General features: G+C 40.7%; 1 protein-coding gene across 1 annotated transcript in view; it reads left to right on the plus strand.

Annotated features, from left to right (window-relative positions):
* The window catches only part of large1 (LARGE xylosyl- and glucuronyltransferase 1), a 93,253-nt gene that overhangs the window by 63,957 nt on the left and 11,228 nt on the right, over positions 1 to 18,068 (plus strand). Inside the window, exons 8-11 of the mRNA XM_079184202.1 lie at positions 6,004 to 6,116; positions 9,158 to 9,283; positions 12,113 to 12,268; positions 17,067 to 17,230. Of these exons, the coding sequence (XP_079040328.1) occupies positions 6,004 to 6,116; positions 9,158 to 9,283; positions 12,113 to 12,268; positions 17,067 to 17,230 (559 nt within the window). The remainder of the gene's footprint in view (positions 1 to 6,003; positions 6,117 to 9,157; positions 9,284 to 12,112; positions 12,269 to 17,066; positions 17,231 to 18,068) is intronic.

The following is an 18,068-nucleotide window of genomic DNA, read 5'->3' on the forward strand; positions in this document are numbered from 1 at the left end:
TCTATCTATCTATCTATCTATCTATCTATCATCTATCTATCTATCTATCTATCTATCTATCTATCTATCTATCTATCTATCTATCTATCTATCTATCGTCTATCTATCTATCATCTATCTATCTATCTATCTATCTATCTATCTATCATCTATCTATCTATCGTCTATCTATCATCTATCTATCTATCTATCTATCATCTATCTATCTATCGTCTATCTATCTATCATCTATCTATCTATCTATCTATCATCTATCTATCTATCTATCTATCATCTATCTATCTATCATCTATCTATCATCTATCTATCTATCATCTATCTATCTATCTATCTATCATCTATCTATCTATCATCTATCTATCTATCTATCATCTATCTATCTATCATCTATCTATCTATCTATCATCTATCTATCTATCATCTATCTATCTATCTATCTATCATCTATCTATCTATCATCTATCTATCTATCTATCTACCTACCTACCTACCTATCTATCTATCTATCATCTATCTATCTATCTATCTATCTATCTATCATCTATCTATCTATCTATCATCTATCTATCTATCTATCTATCTATCTATCTATCTATCTATCGTCTATCTATCTATCATCTATCTATCTATCTATCTATCTATCTATCTATCGTCTATCTATCTATCATCTATCTATCTATCTATCTATCTATCTATCTATCTATCTATCATCTATCTATCTATCTATCTATCATCTATCTATCTATCTATCTATCTATCTATCTATCTATCATCTATCTATCTATCTATCTATCATCTATCTATCTATCTATCTATCTATCATCTATCTATCTATCATCTATCTATCTATCTATCTATCTATCTATCTATCATCTATCTATCTATCTATCTATCTATCTATCTATCTATCTATCTATCGTCTATCTATCTATCATCTATCTATCTATCATCTATCTATCTATCTATCTATCTATCATCTATCTATCTATCTATCTATCTATCTATCATCTATCATCTATCTATCTATCATCTATCTATCATCTATCTATCTATCTATCTATCATCTATCTATCTATCTATCTATCATCTATCTATCTATCTATCATCTATCTATCTATCATCTATCTATCATCTATCTATCTATCTATCTATCTATCTATCTATCTATCTATCTATCATCTATCTATCTATCTATCTATCTATCTATCTATCTATCTATCATCTATCATCTATCTATCTATCATCTATCTATCTATCTATCTATCTATCTATCTATCTATCTATCTATCTATCTATCTATCTATCTATCTGCACTGGCCGTCAGAGCTATTTTAATGCCACTATAGTTGCCACTCTTCACAAAAGCAGAGTGTTTCTATCTGATGGGTCTATTTTTGCTGAAACAGCTTATAGTGTGAAATTCACTTGTGAATGTATACACATGCTGATAGTTATTGAGAATTCACATGTAATTAATATTAAATTATCAATTTTATATGTAATTGACTTTGACTTAAAATGCAAACAGCAAAACGAGTTTTCTTGTTTATGTCTGTCTCTTCTCCTGTAAAGTCTGTAAAGCGGGAAAATAAATGTCTTTTGCTCATGTTCAGTTTTCAGGAAACACAGTTACAAAATCCAGACCAAGCAATCAACTGGGTTCAGTCGTTAAAACCTGTAAAGTACAGATGATGTAGTCTATACTCCTTAGTGACACCAAGGTTCACAAGCAGACAACATGCACCGGTCCACAAACCGTAGGTGCCACATGTAATAAAGCAGGAAGGTATCGACTGAGACACAATTAACACCAAGTCAGCCCTGTGTTGAGTAAAAAGAGGGCGAAAAATGTGCATAAAAACGCCAGATAGGGCAACGCGTTATCTGTCGTCCAGCACATTTACCACTGAATGAGTCAGGGAGGACTCTGATACATCTCCCAGATAGAAACAGATGTAAGGGCACGGAGAATCCCAGGATGCCGCTGTGCTGATTGCTGCCACTGCCATCCCTCTGAGGATGGCCATGGATGAGGAAAGCTCTCGCTAAGTGCGTCCTGCAGAGGCTCCACTCCCACTGGCTTGTGTGATGGCATCGCACAGCCAGTGAGACAAACGCTGTTTTGACACCTTGCGAGGGCCCTCTGTAATGAACAAACAGCTGCTGTGTCCACCTTATGTAGTACAACGTACTGAGACAAAGCGTGCACTGCGGAGAATGGCTGAGACAGTTCCTCTGCATCATTTTGATCAGGCGGAGCGAAGAACCCCTGAGGAGAAATAACTCTTGACCAAAATGAGTTTGTTACGGCTTGGTGTAAATGAGGGATTTGGCTGCTGCTGTACCTACGTCCACTCTACAACATTTTAAGGAAAACTGAGCAAGCACTTGATCCCATGCAGTTTGCTTACAGGCCACACAGAGGAGAAGAAGACGCCACAGTCACTTTGTTTCATTTACCTTTTAAACACTTGGAGGAAAATGGATCTCATGTTAGACTTCTATTAGTTGATTTCTCCTCTGCTTTTTACACAATTCAACCCCATATTTTAACCAGTAGGCTTCTAGAACAATTTGACTTAAATCACAATCTTGTGGGCTGGATTCTTGACTTTTGAACTAATCGGACACAAAGAGTGAGAGGAAATGGAACTCTGTAAGTTTGCTCCTCCACTGGCTCCCCACAAGGATGTGTGCTTTCGCCCCTATTATTCATCCTCTACACAGATATGTGTCAGAGCAGGTATGAAAATAGGACCATCTTAAAGTATGCAGGTGACTCTGTTATTGTTAGTAGGCTCCAGGACAATGAGACCAGCCACGGCCCGGTCATTGCTGACTTTGTGAAGTGGTGTGAGGAGTCCTATCTTCTATTAAACATCTCTAGAACCAAAGATATGATAATTGATTTTAGAAGACAAGCCCACACACATGAAGTCCTACCCATTAAGGGGCAGACAGTGGAATGTGTACAAATATCTTGGGACAATTATCGACTCAAAACTGAACTTTGAAGCAAACTGTGTAGCCGAGTGCAAAAAGGGGCTCCAGCGTTTGTTTTGTTTGAGTAAACTCTCCTATTTCACATTGACAAAACCATGATGACCTTATTTTATTGTGCTTTTATTGAATCGGATTTTATCTTTTTCTTTGGTGTCATTGGAAACCTCTCTTTAAAGAACAGAAACTCTCTGTATGAAATAGTGAAATGGTCCAGCAGGCTGATTGGTGAGTCACAGCTTAACTTAGAGTCCTTGTACACCAGACAGTTACAGCGGATCACCGGCTCCATGTTGAAGGACGACTCCCGCCCTCTGCACAGGGAGTTTCAGCTTCTTCCTTCTAGACGGAGGTATATGGTCCCACGGTGCAGAACAAAGCGGTTTAAGAACAGCTTAGTTCCAGCAGCCATCACTCAGGTGAACAAATGATAGCAACAGTGCACAGATGCTATAGAAACAACGTGTGTGTACTTATTTATTTTATTTAGTGATTGACTGATTTGTAGCCTTGTGTACTTTTATCATGGTTGTCTGTGTTGATTTGGTACCTACGGGTACCAATAAAAGTAGCCTGAACCTGATATAAAGGCAAGATTGTGAGACCAACAGTGCCTCATTTTTTACTTTGGTGTGAAGAAATAGCAGAAATGGAGCCCCTAGTTCTCCTTGTGTGGAGGGATATGGGAGATCATTTTCTTCCCTAGAAGAGCCGCCTTTTTCATTGTCACGGCTCTTAACTGTATTAAACAACAAACTGTTGTTACTCGACTGTACTCGGTCTTATCTGGCCCAAACTTGATATGCTTGAGAAATTCATGAGTCCCATCATCGCTGCTTGCAGCTTTGATTTGTCAATCTATTGTGCAACCGATGAGAAATAGTACAGCGTCGGATGTGACTTCGATAGCTGCTTTTACTAGACTTGCCATTATTGTTTAGGTGGAGCTGTGCTACTTGACGTGGCGAGGATGTTGCTCGATTTTCTCCGCACCCTGAGTTTTGGTTGCCAAAAGCTCTGCAGTGAGGTTTCACACCGCTTAAGGCCATAATCTCTCTCGTGTCAACACCCATCAGATTGGGGTGCTGCAGAGGCAGTGGTTACTGTGAGTCTTTCAAACCTCCTCTCTTCAGAGAGGTGGGGGCGACTGTGGCTCAGCGGTCGAGCGGGTCGTCCTTCAATCAGTGGTTCGATCCCCGGCTTGGCTAGTCGCATGTCGATGTGTCCTTGAGCAAGACACTTAATCCCAAAATTGCTCCCATAGCTGTGCCTACGGTGTGTGTCCGTGGCACCTTGCATGGTAGCCCCTCTCATCAGAGAATGAATGGGTGAATGATGACATGTGGTGACTTTGAGTGGTTGTAAAGACGATAGAAGTACAGTCCATCTACCATTTACCAATCATAGCAATGCATATCGTTTAGCATGGGATTTTCAGATCAGATCAGATCAGATTGCTTCATGTGAGCAGCCCATCTGGTAAAATGCAGTATAGAATTGAAACTAGGGTTGCTGCGATATACAGGACTGTCTCAGAAAATTAGAATATTGTGATAATCCCCATACGTGTGATTTAGTTTACTGAACCAAGCTGAGTGTTTTTCAAGGCTCAGGAAACCCTTGCAGGTGTTTCGAGTTAATTAGACGATTCAAGTGATTAGTTGAATACCCTACTAGTATACTTTTTCATGATATTCTAATATTTAGAGATAGGATATTTGAGTTTTCTTAAGCTGTAAGCCATAATCAGCAATATTAAAAGAATAAAAGGCTTGCAATATTTCAGTTGATTTGTAATGAATCCAGAATGCATGACATTTTAGTTTTTTTAATTGCATTACACAAAATAAAGAACTTTATCACAATATTCTAATTTTCTGAGACAGTCCTGTACTGCTGTGGGCGATGAATGTGATATTTAGAACTAAAATATTGATAACATGTTAACAATACACACTATAACATCATGTAAAGGTCCAGCACCTCTTAAATCATTCATGTGTAGTATCATGTATGTATAGTAACAGACTTCTCTTCAGTGAGTGGAAACAGTTTGCTAAAACAGACACAGGAAACAAAGTTAAAGATGAATTTGATTAATATCATTATTAATTACCGTCTGTAATAGGAAAACAATTGATTGCTGTCTAAGTACTTTTAATTCTGTGTTATCTGATCATTTCATTTCAAAGCTGAACAGCAGTGAGGCTGAAAGATGCAGCACACACTAGGCTCATTATCAGTTTTATGGAAAAACATTTTCCAAAAGATGATTGTGAAATTGATTGGGTTCCATTACACATCGTTATTAATTGACGCTGCCTGTATCTTTTTCCTTCAGCAGACTTGTAGCTCTCTGTGCTGTTTGGATCTGGAGGATAACAAACAGCTCTGTGAATGTTACAGCAGACACACCTGAACACTTTGATTTGTGACGGTTCAGTGTTCTGCTCTTAAACTTCCTGACAGTGTGACTGAACAGCAGATCTCAGGAACAGAAAGGCATGTGTTGCATTTACACAGAACATCAATTTGACAGAAAACCTCCAGTTTAGCTGCGGCTGGTCGGCTTTGTGGCCGTGGCAACAGATGAGCACAGCGGGGTGTGAAAGATGGTTCAGTGGTCCAATTCGCAAAAAATATATTCGTCATGTCTCTCCCTCTCACAATTGGCTTCTTGATTTTCTTTGTAGCAGCCTGGAATTCTTTTATTAACCAGGGAAGTGAGAAGAAACAGTTCTTGTTTTTGATTTGTCCTGTTTGTTGTGGGAGAAAGTTAACAATGAAAAACAAGGGTGTGATTCAGAGCATCATGATGGGACTTTATCATCTTTACCAGGCAGCTAGATACTAATCTCTCTGTTTCTTAAGCTACTATATCTCTGTCTCTGTGTGTGTGTGTGTGTGTGTGTGTGTGTGTGTGTGTGTGTGTGTGTGTGTGTGTGTGTGTGTGTGTGTGTGTGTGTGTGTGTGTGTGTGTGTGTGTGTGTGTGTGTTTTCCAGGGGTAATTTTGCTTCTCCTGGATCGTCTGCGGAAGCTGAGATGGGAGCAGATGTGGAGGCTGACTGCAGAGAGAGAACTAATGAGTATGCTGTCGACCTCCTTGGCAGACCAGGTAACAAACACACACACTCACACACACACTCACATCCTTACACCTCAGGCATGCTAACTCCAAATTGCTTCTTCACATGAGCAAATCACGAAAACACAGGTACAGTACTTGTTGCGGGAGCCTGTTTGTCCAATCTATTTTAGACTCTGCTGGTAATCTAAACTGTGCTCAGCCCTCATGTTTTCTGCCAATGCTACCTGAACATTTGTGGCTAAACTAAACCACAGTAAGGGGTTCTGTATGCTTCAAATAAACAGCTTTGTTCGAGACGTGTCACCCGTCCACGTCTAAAGGTCTGAAGAGTTTTCTGCCTGTTCTGAATGGCCACACTGGAAAACAAGGTGAAAAACGGTGTCATAGCCTCCACCAGGCTGCATCACACCGCCTCCGTGATCTCTCTCCAGCAACTCAGTGTCTTTAGTGTGTCAGCCCCGTGGATCATACAAAACGGGATAATAGTGCACACCTTCACACCATCTCTTCTCTTCTTTTATGGCATTGCACTCACTTGTACACACAAGTACAATAGTACAGTAGGTGGTTTTGTGAAGAATAAACTAATCCAAACCTGTTTAAGCTGCCAGCATGCTGCTTCCCACCTTTCCAATGTCAGAGTTAGGTATTGGGCGTTAGGTGTCCGATCATCTCAGTAACTTCCCAGAGCCGACAATCCGACTTTCGCGCCCACTTCACTCTGTGCAAGGCTGAGAAAGTAAGCAGGGTTGGAGCCCTTTTTTCCATCTTTATGAACATTTTTCTTTCATATATTCTGTGCATGAACAACATTCATGTTACATTATGAATGTCTTCCAGGGGAGAAGACATTCATAATGTTAGAGGCTGAAAGTCTGTGCCGTTATCCCCATAACAACTATCTCGTTTTGCCCCTGGCTTTTCTCTCCTACTTCTGAGTGTGGCTGTTCGGCGGAGCTCTAAACTTTTACTTGAAGGGTACCTTTGGTCTTTTTTTAACCTGGACCACATTTTTCCATGTTTCTGTGTTGAAGTGACCATTAGGGACAACATTTTATACCTGGGCCTTCAGTGCTGTCCCACTACAGTTGAACCACCTCCTAATAACCTCATTATGACTTCCCAGCTATGGTTATTTGTTTCTAGGGGTGTAACAATACACACATTCGTATTAAACTATTCGGTACAAGGCTTACGAACCGACCAATACGTTTGAATAATACTAGTGCATTTGGAAAATGCAGAAGCTTAAATTGTGGGAAATATATTGTTTTTGGTGGAGCCACTGCGCCCAACCTGGTAACCCCCATGATGTAACAGACAGCTGTCTGACACTCCGACCCCGGAAGAAAAACATTCTACACGCGACGCTGAACTAGCTTAGCAGGAAAACAACAGCAGCACACACGCCACAAACTCTCCCCGCAGCGTTTAGCTGTTCCTACTGATTCAAACAGGGCTAAAGCAATCGACACACAATCTCCATTTCTCCAGACCATAATTCTTGCTTTGTTAAAGAAAACCAAAGCCCAAACAGAATCACATGTCCGACCCTAACCCCGTGCATGACGGGATGCTTCGTCAGCCAGCGTTTCTCAGATTGGAGTGACACAAGGAGAAAAGGTGACGTAGTGATCTTCACAATAAAACATCTTTGATGTGTCGAGTCTTGGCCAATCAGCGTTAAGATGTCTACAGCGTCTTTCCCTCCGTTACAGTTTAAGTTCCGTTATGTTCCGTTACAGTTCAGACTTGCTGGGTTAAGTTAACGTTCACTGCATGCGGAACTTTGTGGACTATTGACGTTCGTCATTATCGCGATTTAGGAGGAAAAACCGTGTTCCTCGGTCACTCGTTAACGTTAAACCGGAACACCGGCGGATCTGTTTGCAGGTTGTTTGTTTTAACTCAAAGTAGAATGAAAGACCCAGATACTGATGAGATGATGAGGTCAAAGAGCTTCAGGGAGAGGACGCTGTTCGTGTAGATAACGTTAGCTAATGCTAACTGTAACGTTACATGTCACGTGCTCGCATGCACTAGACGGCTCCATAATTGACCTTACAATAAGGATATAAATGAGGAGGCAGGGCTGAGATGTGAAGGGGCTGGGCCTGGATAAAGGTGGAGCTCTAAAGAGATGTGAAGGGAGAGCAGTACAGCTGTCACAGCATTAATGCTAAATGCCAAGGAGATGAACTACAGTAACAAGGGCTCACGTGCCCTCTCATCACACTGCCAGACACTGTTCACTGTGATGACCACAGACCACATTATCATTTTAATTTAAATGATTGAATGCATAGTAATTGCAAATAGAATATAGGCCACAATCCTGACAGATGTACAGTAACAGTAGAAGTTAATATGAAGACACACAGTAATGAAAACTAATCACTTTATTTGTACAGGCGATGGTTCTCGCTACTCTTGCTGTTTTTATTTGACTAAAGCTTTTGAAAATGAGACCTCGGTCTCAATGGATTTTGTCTAAATAAAGGTTAATAATAATAATAATAATAATATTGATTGAAAAAAAAAAGAAGCTAACTAGCCAGCTGTTCAACTAGAGCTGAACAACTGATTAATAACTGAATAATAAATTATTCTTTTGCTTGAAGTAAATATTGTTTTATCACTTCATTTTATTCTCAGAGTACAGAATGCGACATTTTAAAGCTCATATTTGAAATAGAATTCATGCCACCAGTGGGGTTCGTCTCCAAGCTCACAGACTTCAGTCATAAGCATTACCATCCTCTGCAGTCTGTAAAGATGTGTCACCTGTGTGCTGTCATCATTTGCTGATTCAAAAAAAGAGTACAATACCATAATAAAAGAATAGAAAAATGATAAGTTTGAAAGACACATGAGACACACTGTATGGTAATTTGAGAAAGTGTATTTGCAGTTTTGCTTTGACATCCATGCAATCAGCAGCGTAAGAAACAGGCTTGTGTAGTCATTGAATCAACAGATTGAACCGTGAGGTGCAGGCCTGTAGATGATGAAACATAAGGCAAAGCATAAGGCTCAGTGTGTGTGTGTGTGTGTGTGTGTGTCTGCAGGACATCTTCAACGCTGTGATCAAACAGAACCCGTTCCTGGTTCACCAGCTGCCCTGCTTCTGGAACGTCCAGCTGTCCGACCACACCCGCTCTGAGAAGTGCTACAAAGACGTGTCAGACCTCAAGGTGAGACCCTGCTGTCTCCACTACACTCACACTTAGCCACTTCAGACAAGCAAGACCTGACCGACATTATTCAAGAGCCTCAAGCCACCCCCACACTCAAAGTGAGTAAAAGCATTATGGATTTTGTTCAGCATGAAAAAGCGTCTTGTCTTTTGTAGGTTTAAGGAGATGCAGAGCTGTCCAAGTCTGTCATGTATACATCCAACATGTGAGTGGACATACAGAATGTAGAACGATAAAGATATTGCTGACTAGGCCCATTCATTAGATAACACATTCTTCCACTTTCAGCAGTTTTTCCAACAGTTTGGTAGTAGTGATCAGGCTCCCCCCCCACATTTAGTTGGCCTCATGACACCCCAAAGCAATAATGTTCAATAATGCCTGTAGGTGTTTTTTGGATGGATTTGACAGTACCAAAGCTCATTTAATATCATTGCTCCAAGCATAGATTTGACTTTTAAATGAGCTGATATCAACATATTAACTAAGCTAAGTGCTTATGGACGGATGACCCCTGATGTTGTCTAAGTGTGAGAGCAGACATGACACACAGTGAAAGAAAAGCAGCCAAATGATGTAATATATTGTTGTTGTAGACACAATGATGTTTTATGCAGAAAAATCATTCCAGAGCTCAACAAACACAAGATACAGGATTCGACTTAATTCAGTTGGTGAACGTTGATTAGAAAGGCAGATATGCAGCTATTGTTCTTTAGTTTGTTTCAGCTTTCAGCAGAAAGGGAGAAAAGAAAGAAATGCACTGAATAGCCATTTTCCACCCAGACAAGAAAAGAAGATGGAGGAAGTGAGGAGATAAACGAGACACACCTGTGAGCGGGGGGAAGGAAGGGGGAGAATGAGAGTGGCTAAAGGAGGAGATCACTGAAGTCTAATTCAGTTTCTGGACATCTTTGCTCAAGATAAACACACACACACACACACACACACACACACACACACCACATCTCTTTCACAAATAGACTGAGTCCTCATTTAATTTAATAACTTAAGGGGCATTTGATTTTCATATCTGGTCTCAGTATTGTGTTTCTCTTGATTTAATGGACCTTTTGTGTATAAGACTGTATTTTGGTACCATTCACTTTTGATTTGATTAGTAATATTTGGGTTGAATACAGCAAGACATAATTGATAAAAATGTATTCATATTTTTGTAGTGGGGGGGGTAGAAGTGTGATTATTCTTCTGTCTGGCGCCCAACTCTTAATTTGAATATTTGGAATTAAAACCTACGCTACAAGATCTTTTAAGGCTGATCGAGGCGTCTGTGAAACATCCACATGTGATGCTGTTTTCTGTCGGTCATTTGATCTTCCTGCATTCAAATAACATAAAAAATAACATTCAAATAATAGATCAGACCCCGGGTTTGTTTACTGTACCACAAGATGTAATCGAATAGGTTTGTAAACCTTTTCAAACCGACTGGACTGATGCACTGAACTTTACCTTTTGGTGTTGCACTTGTCTCAGCAGGTGCTCCAACAAATTGTGGAGGAGCGGCTCATCACTAAAACGAGAATAGCTTATCCACCTTAAAGGTCAGTCCACCTTAAGTGAGCTTGAGCTGGACTTGCCCCTTCACTTTAATCAGCAGGTAGAAAAAAGACACAGGTGTTGTCTTGTATCTTGTGGCGCTGTAGCATGTAGACACACTGCGCTGCTATGTTCACAGCTGTAACTTACAGCTTACTTCATACTCAGGTCACAGACACACTCTCTCTGTAGACCGGACATTCGTCAACGTTACGGGCCGCAGGCTTGCAATGTACTGGCAGGAGGACCCGCCTTGTTTTGTTTCCCCAAAAAAGCCCACAAACTTTCAGCAAACAAACACGTGTGCCTCTTCCCACCTCGACTGAACTTTGATCTCCTTTATGTTGCCGGCCGTAGCTCGGCAGTAAATTGCGGCCTGTCGCACACTAGTGGCTCCATCGTCTAAAAAACTAACCTAATATTATTGTCATATTGCTTTTTACTAATGCAATACAAGCTGAAGCAGTTGAAACATTTGAAAGGATTGTTTCAAATGTGAGCATGAAATGTGTGTGAGAGTAATAGCTGAAGTTGAAGTACCGAAAGAAGCTGAATTGGCAGTTGAGGTGTAACTATTATCAGTATAAGCACTGAAAGAAGTTGAAGTGGAGGCTGAGGTGTAAGCACTGTCAATGGAAACACTGAAATGAGTTGAAATGGCGGTTGGGTGAATGAAGAAGTGGATAAGGAGCTGAACATTTGAGGATTGGTTAAAGCTCTTTAGCTTGACTACTGGAATTATTCATTGCACTTCAATCATGAAAGAGATTTATTTTCTGAAAGAAAAAGAAAAATGTGAAAGGAAGTTTTAAGTGTGGTACCTCGTAAAGGTGCGAGGAAGTAGTTGCGTAAGAGTGTGTGCGTAACTGAAGTGGGTACGCTATTACTGATATCAGTTTGTGGTTCAGAGTCAGCAAATTCACAGCAAGCGGGTGTATGAAAGCAGGAAAGATGTAACTACCCCTCAAGTCCTTCTCTAGAATATCCTGGGAGTTCATCTTATACCTGTCATAACTAAAATATATATTAAGATGCTTGATAAGTACAGATTGTGACCAGATGGTGTTATGGGTCCATAGAGACTTGGGCAAAAGATTTTGTGCTTTAATGACTTAAATCCCAGGACCAGGGTCAGGGACCAGGGTCATTTGGTGGAATGGAAGTGGTTTACTGGCCTGTGCCTGGCCCAAAAAGAGATCTGACCATGACAAGAACAACCCGGATAACCTTTTTCCCTGCTCTCTTCTCTGTGGTTCTTCTGCACAGGTGATCCACTGGAATTCTCCCAAGAAGCTGCGAGTGAAGAACAAGCACGTCGAGTTTTTTCGTAATCTCTATCTAACCTTTCTGGAGTACGATGGCAACCTGCTGCGGCGAGAGCTGTTTGGCTGTCCCAGCGAGGCTGACCACAACAGTGAAAATGTAGGTGTAACCTCTTCTGTGTTTTTGGTTGTGATGTGGATTTAGTGCTGAAGACATGATAAGTGGTGGTAAACTAGTTTTAGTGGACTTAAGCAGGCAGTATTGGTGCTGAACCGCCATGGTCCAGGGTTCACGGCCCGTTGCACACAGAATACATCGTATGTAGATTGATCCATGTAATGCGGAAACCGAAGTTCAAAAGCAGGAGTTTGGCCATGAAACTTTAAGCTGTATGCTGTTAGCAACATTTGTAACAATTCACCTTACTTATAAAAAAACCTAAGGGGAAAAGTGCATACGCTAAATTTAAGGGAACGGGCGGATCTGATATCTGACATGACATGTTTGAAACCACGACAACACGCTGAAAGGCTCTCCCTATTCCTCACTAAAATGATCAGATATAAATGAAAACCACACAGTTAGTGGCACATAACACTATATATTAATGTAAATCAAATTAGATTCAGCATACGTTACAGCGAACAAAAACACTGTAAGGCTCCCGCCGTACTCCAATACAATAAACAACTAAACATTCACAAAGTATAGCTCCAGTGTCCCATCAGTCTCAAAGTTTCAAAATTCAACCCAAAACAGTCCGATGATAAATAAATCCCCGAGGCCGAAAACAAAATCAATAAGAGGTGGAAGCGTGGTGAGACGCAGCTGTTCCAAAATCCATAGAACACACGCTATCTCACCACGGTCCGTTTTTCCTGATTTATAATCCACAAAGTTTATTCATAATTCTGCTCCTTTGCTGAGCAGTCACCAGAAAATCCTACTCCTTGAGCCACTAAACGCCGAGTGCTTCACCTGTCTGCGCTCCATACTCCTCTCACGTCACTTCCCCCGTCACATTTTATACAAGCGAGGGAAATAAAAATAATAGTAAGAATAATAAGAGACCCTATTCATAAGCTGTGTTAACATTGCAGGCGACTGATAACACTTACAAGTAGAGTGGATCTCTTGGTACCTTGTAACGCCCAGTTGTTCTGTGAGCTTTCAAGTTTTACAATAGGCATGTAGAGCTACTGTGGGTGAGGATAACAGAACATTGAATATGTAACAATGCTGAACAAAATCTGTGTGTTATGCTTCCTAAAAATATTATATACATGTATGGGCTGCAGACCACAAGAACTGTGATTGGTCAGCCTGGGTTGCTTTGTTTTCTCCAAGTTTCTGATGCTGGTGAAGATCGTTATTGAAGTCTTTTTAAATCCAGCACTGAACTACAAATCAAAATCGATGTGGTATTTATCTGTAGCCAGGCTGCTGTTTACTCCCTGTATTAAGCCTGAACCCACTTGTGCATGTTAGCATGCTAACATTTTCTAATTTGCTTTAAAAAGAAGTTACGTGATTAGTTCTGCAGGTATTTGGTCACACACTAAAGGATGGGTTACACTTCAATTTAGATGGTGCTAGATACAAGTTCGGGGATTCTATTGGGACCATCATTGTTTGTGCAAAATTCCCTGGCAAACCAGATATTGCTAGGGTTGGGTACTGTTCACATGTGAACTGATATCAATATGGCTTCCAGGAATTTGGAACTGGTATCCAACGGTATCTTTTTTTACAGTTATCTCCAACAGCAACTTATCCAACTAGCTATCTAACCACCTGATGATGTTGATGAAGTGGTCGATGTCTCACTTTATAAAGTGTTTAACTTCTCCGGCGTTGGTTGCAGGTGTGCTAACGTTAGCTGTGGCTGCTGCGGGGGACATGGTACACTCAGCTTTTAGATATATTTTTAGTTTGACCAAGTATTTGCTCAGGTTAGACGTGTTGCCCTGGCCAGCTTTGCATTTTGCATTAAATGTTGCAGCAAGAGTTTCGAAAAGTGTAGAGAGTTTCTCTCTCTCTCTCTCTTTCTCTCTATAGTCTAAGTTACTCTCTCAACCAGGTACAATCTCAGGTACTGCAATTTGACACCAATTGATTTCAGTTCTCAGCAGTACCAACGTAATTTTGTTGGTACCCTTAAAAGTACAGAGTCAGAAACCCAACCCTAAATATTTCATTCTGAACTAGAATGAGCAACCGACCAACATTGGCATTTCTAGAGCCACAGCACTAGGGTGACTAAAATAATGATGTTTCTCCCTGTATATTTCTCATCGAGCCTGCTTGTAAACCTTTTTTGTCCATTACATTCTGTATCAATCAGTCTGGGGAAGACTGTCTGACCACCGTCCTTTTTCTGCTGAAACAGCTGGATTCCTCAGTAGAGCATGCTGCTTTTTATTATTTATACAATTTCTCTTGTCCACACTACAAGGACAAACAAAAAACACAGAATTCCCTGAGAGAGATTAGAGAGACAGTGGGAGGCAGCCTGGAGCAGACTATGACAGCAGCCCACCTTCCAGTGTGTCCATTCAGAAGAGGTGTAAACACTGTAGACATGATTGGACCACATGTTGTATAACCTGCTTCATTTGAAGCTTAACAAGGCCCTGACACACCCTGTGAGTGCCCAGTATACTGTATAGAGTCATTCATTCACACCTCCTCAGCTTCTAAGCTGCTGAAGTTCACCATGGTCTGGAGTTGGGTTTTTACAGCATCAGCCACTATGGGACCATAGAATTATTTAAGTGTCAGCACTGTGGTCAGTTAATCACGTTATAATTTAACGCAAGAGCCTTTTTTTGCCAACACTCAATTCTAATGTGTCCTTAACTCAGGAAATAGTTTGCTCACTCAATTTTTCAGAGTTTGAGCACCAATTTAAATCCCATTAAAGTGATGATTAGACTAATGAAGTCACTGAGGGATTGGCTGCATATTGCAGACCAGACTCCTTCACGGCCACACGGCCACTGCAGCCCTGTCACTCACTGCAGCTCCACTAATAACGCTGTTCAAAGCAGAGCGATGCCTCTCAACAGCTCTCATGCTGACAGCCCTTCAGCCACTTCTCTCCGCTGTTCCCCAAATCTTTGTTGAGCTTCACTAATTCTAGTGTTCTTGAACAAGTTACATAGACCAGAGTACAGAAGGCTGACATCCATTCATACTTTGGTTGATGTGTTGCTCTATTAACACGTCATTTTTGCAGTACACTGTGCGAAAGACTCCAGGTCTGTATCACTGTGTGTGTGTTTGGTGAGAGCTAATCAGAGAGAAAACTGCATTTTATTTGTAATGAATTGTAACAGCTTGGTGATGAATGGATGTATGTAAGATTAGAGGTGGCAGACTGGGACACAGAAAAGCCCTCAAAACTTATTCCATGCTGCTCCAGCATAACCACCACAAATATCCTGTACACATGTAGACATGGACACACAAGTTCTCCAGTGAAAAGTGTTTCATTCAAATGCCTAAGTAAGATGTTGATTTATATTTAATTGGCAACAACCTTTAGTGGCAATATGAGTGATGACTCATACCGACAGAAGCAAAGGCTGAAGCAGTGTGACATTGTTCTATGCCCTGAAAACCTCACAGAGAGGAGTTTGGAGTGGATGGATGGGTTGAAATAGCAATGGAGTCCACGGTCTCTCTGCCTTTACCTACCAACATTCAAGATTGTTGTTTTTTCCCTAAACTTCACAAAGTAGTTGATTTTGACCAAAACCATGATTTTCCCCTCACACTAACCAATTAGTTGTAATGCCTAAACCTAACCAAACATAATAAGAAATGTACTGTCGGTTCTTGACTGATGGTAAAGGACATTGTGCCTTCAGGTTTGCATATACATTTCCCTCTTGATTCTTTATAATTTCATCAGAGGTGTACAAAGGATGGATACACAACTCAAAGATTTCCTATTGTGTGGAACGTTCCTTCAACTAAATACCCATGTAAGCTAGTGTTTATTGGCAATGACACTCAGATCTTCCCCGTGGAACAATTTGGTTCCAGCTCACACATGACATGAGCTTGTCCTTTTCCACTCGTGACCATTTTAGTCTTTAGCTTTAAAGTCTGCAAGCTTTAAAGGATGAGAAACGTTCCCCTGTCCTTTAAATGCCACAATAGATGAGCTTCTGAGTTCATTCTTCAAACAGAGCCAACTTACTTCCAGGTCCTTTTAGTAGCTGATCTGGAGCTTTTGATTATATAGCATGATATTCATTAGAAGATAAAGTTTGCCCAGTTGTCTTGGGGACACCATTGTCTGCAGCACTCTCCCTCAATACTGGTCCAGTTTCAAAATCTTACTTTCCCATGTTTTTGTGTCTCAGTGACAAATGGGGACAATCACTTCTGAAACTGGTCTGGTGTTGACGGAGAACGCTGCAGACGGCTGCCATTAAATGCCCATAGCGATTACATTGCAGCTTGTTAAACAGCTAGAAAAATACAGAAGTTTACCTTTAATGAATCCTGCTCCACATAGATAAACATGATAATTATCCAACCTTCAGGCTTCAGCAGGTAGGGCAGGTCGTCCATTGATCGCCGGTTCCACGGTTTGATCCCTGGCCCCCCCTGACCACTTGTCCAGGAGGGGCCCAGAAGCAACATTCTCCTGATGGTTAGGCCTTGCACAGCAGCCCTCTGCATATCTGTATGAGTCTGTGTGTGAATGGGTAAGTGAATTGTAAAGTGCTTTGGATGAAAGCATTACAAATGCAGTCCATTTACCCCGTTATATGTGAAGTGATTCATCATCAGTCTGTTCTCACCCTATTTCGATCATGGTGCAGTTTCTGGGACAGAAAGTCACAGGCGGTCTAGAGACTGTGATGCAGCATCACCTTCAGTGGTTAACCTTCTTGTTCATAAAATGTCTTACTGTTGGTGTCTCTCTCCTCTCTGCCTGCAGCTTCAGAAGACTCTGTCAGAGCTGGACGAAGATGATCCTTGCTACGAGTTTCGCCGAGAACGGTTCACCGTCCACCGAACGCACCTCTACTTCCTCCACTATGAGTATGAACCCAGCTCTGACAACACTGACGTCACGCTAGTCGCCCAGCTTTCTATGGACAGGTACTGTTCTTCAATAACAGTAACAAACCTTAGTCTGTTACAATATATGGAAATACTCCACTGCACGTAAATGGAAACATTTCAGAGATACCTTTGTTCTGCAACAGGTGTGCTTGGGTTTAGAAGGGATTCCTGGGTTACAGTCCCACAAGTGACAGAATATTAGAGCACTTACTTCCACAACCATTTCCAGCAATAAACACACCGCTTCATACAGATCAAACTAGTTTCTTTCAAGCAACCCCAACCTGAACATTATTGGCTGCAAACATCTTACATATAAAACCAGTGGCTCATTGCAAACTGCTGGAAGTGGGCACAGGGCTCGACACTAACTTTTTAAAAGCATCAGCTTTTGGTTGAAAATATGGTTGCCATTTTTAGTCACCTTACATTTTGAGTAATCAAGGTCCTATGCAGTTATGAGTTAGCTTTATAATCAGAATCTCAATCAGAACCGTTTATTGCCACGGTATGTTGAACATACAAGGAGTTCGACATGACGGGTGGTGCATAACATTAAACAATCAACACAGTGCAAAAAGTAGAAGCATATAAAAATGTACAGTAAAATATAAAATAAAGTGAAATATAAAATAAAGTGCACAAATGAACAGATAACAGGTCAACAAACAAGTGAGATGTAAGTGTAGTGTAAAAGTGTTTTTAAATAAGTTATTTGTGTAGTACTGTATCATATAAAAGCAGTTCAGATTGCTTTGCTTAAAAACAAAACAACAGCAAGCAAAAATGTGCAAATAGTCATAGAAATACATATACATACACATACAAACGAGTCTGGTTCATTTAAGAACATGCTCCAGTGAAAAGGAAGGCT

Source organism: Pholis gunnellus (assembly GCF_910591455.1).
Source record: "Pholis gunnellus genome assembly, chromosome: 22".
NCBI lineage: Eukaryota > Metazoa > Chordata > Actinopteri > Perciformes > Pholidae > Pholis > Pholis gunnellus.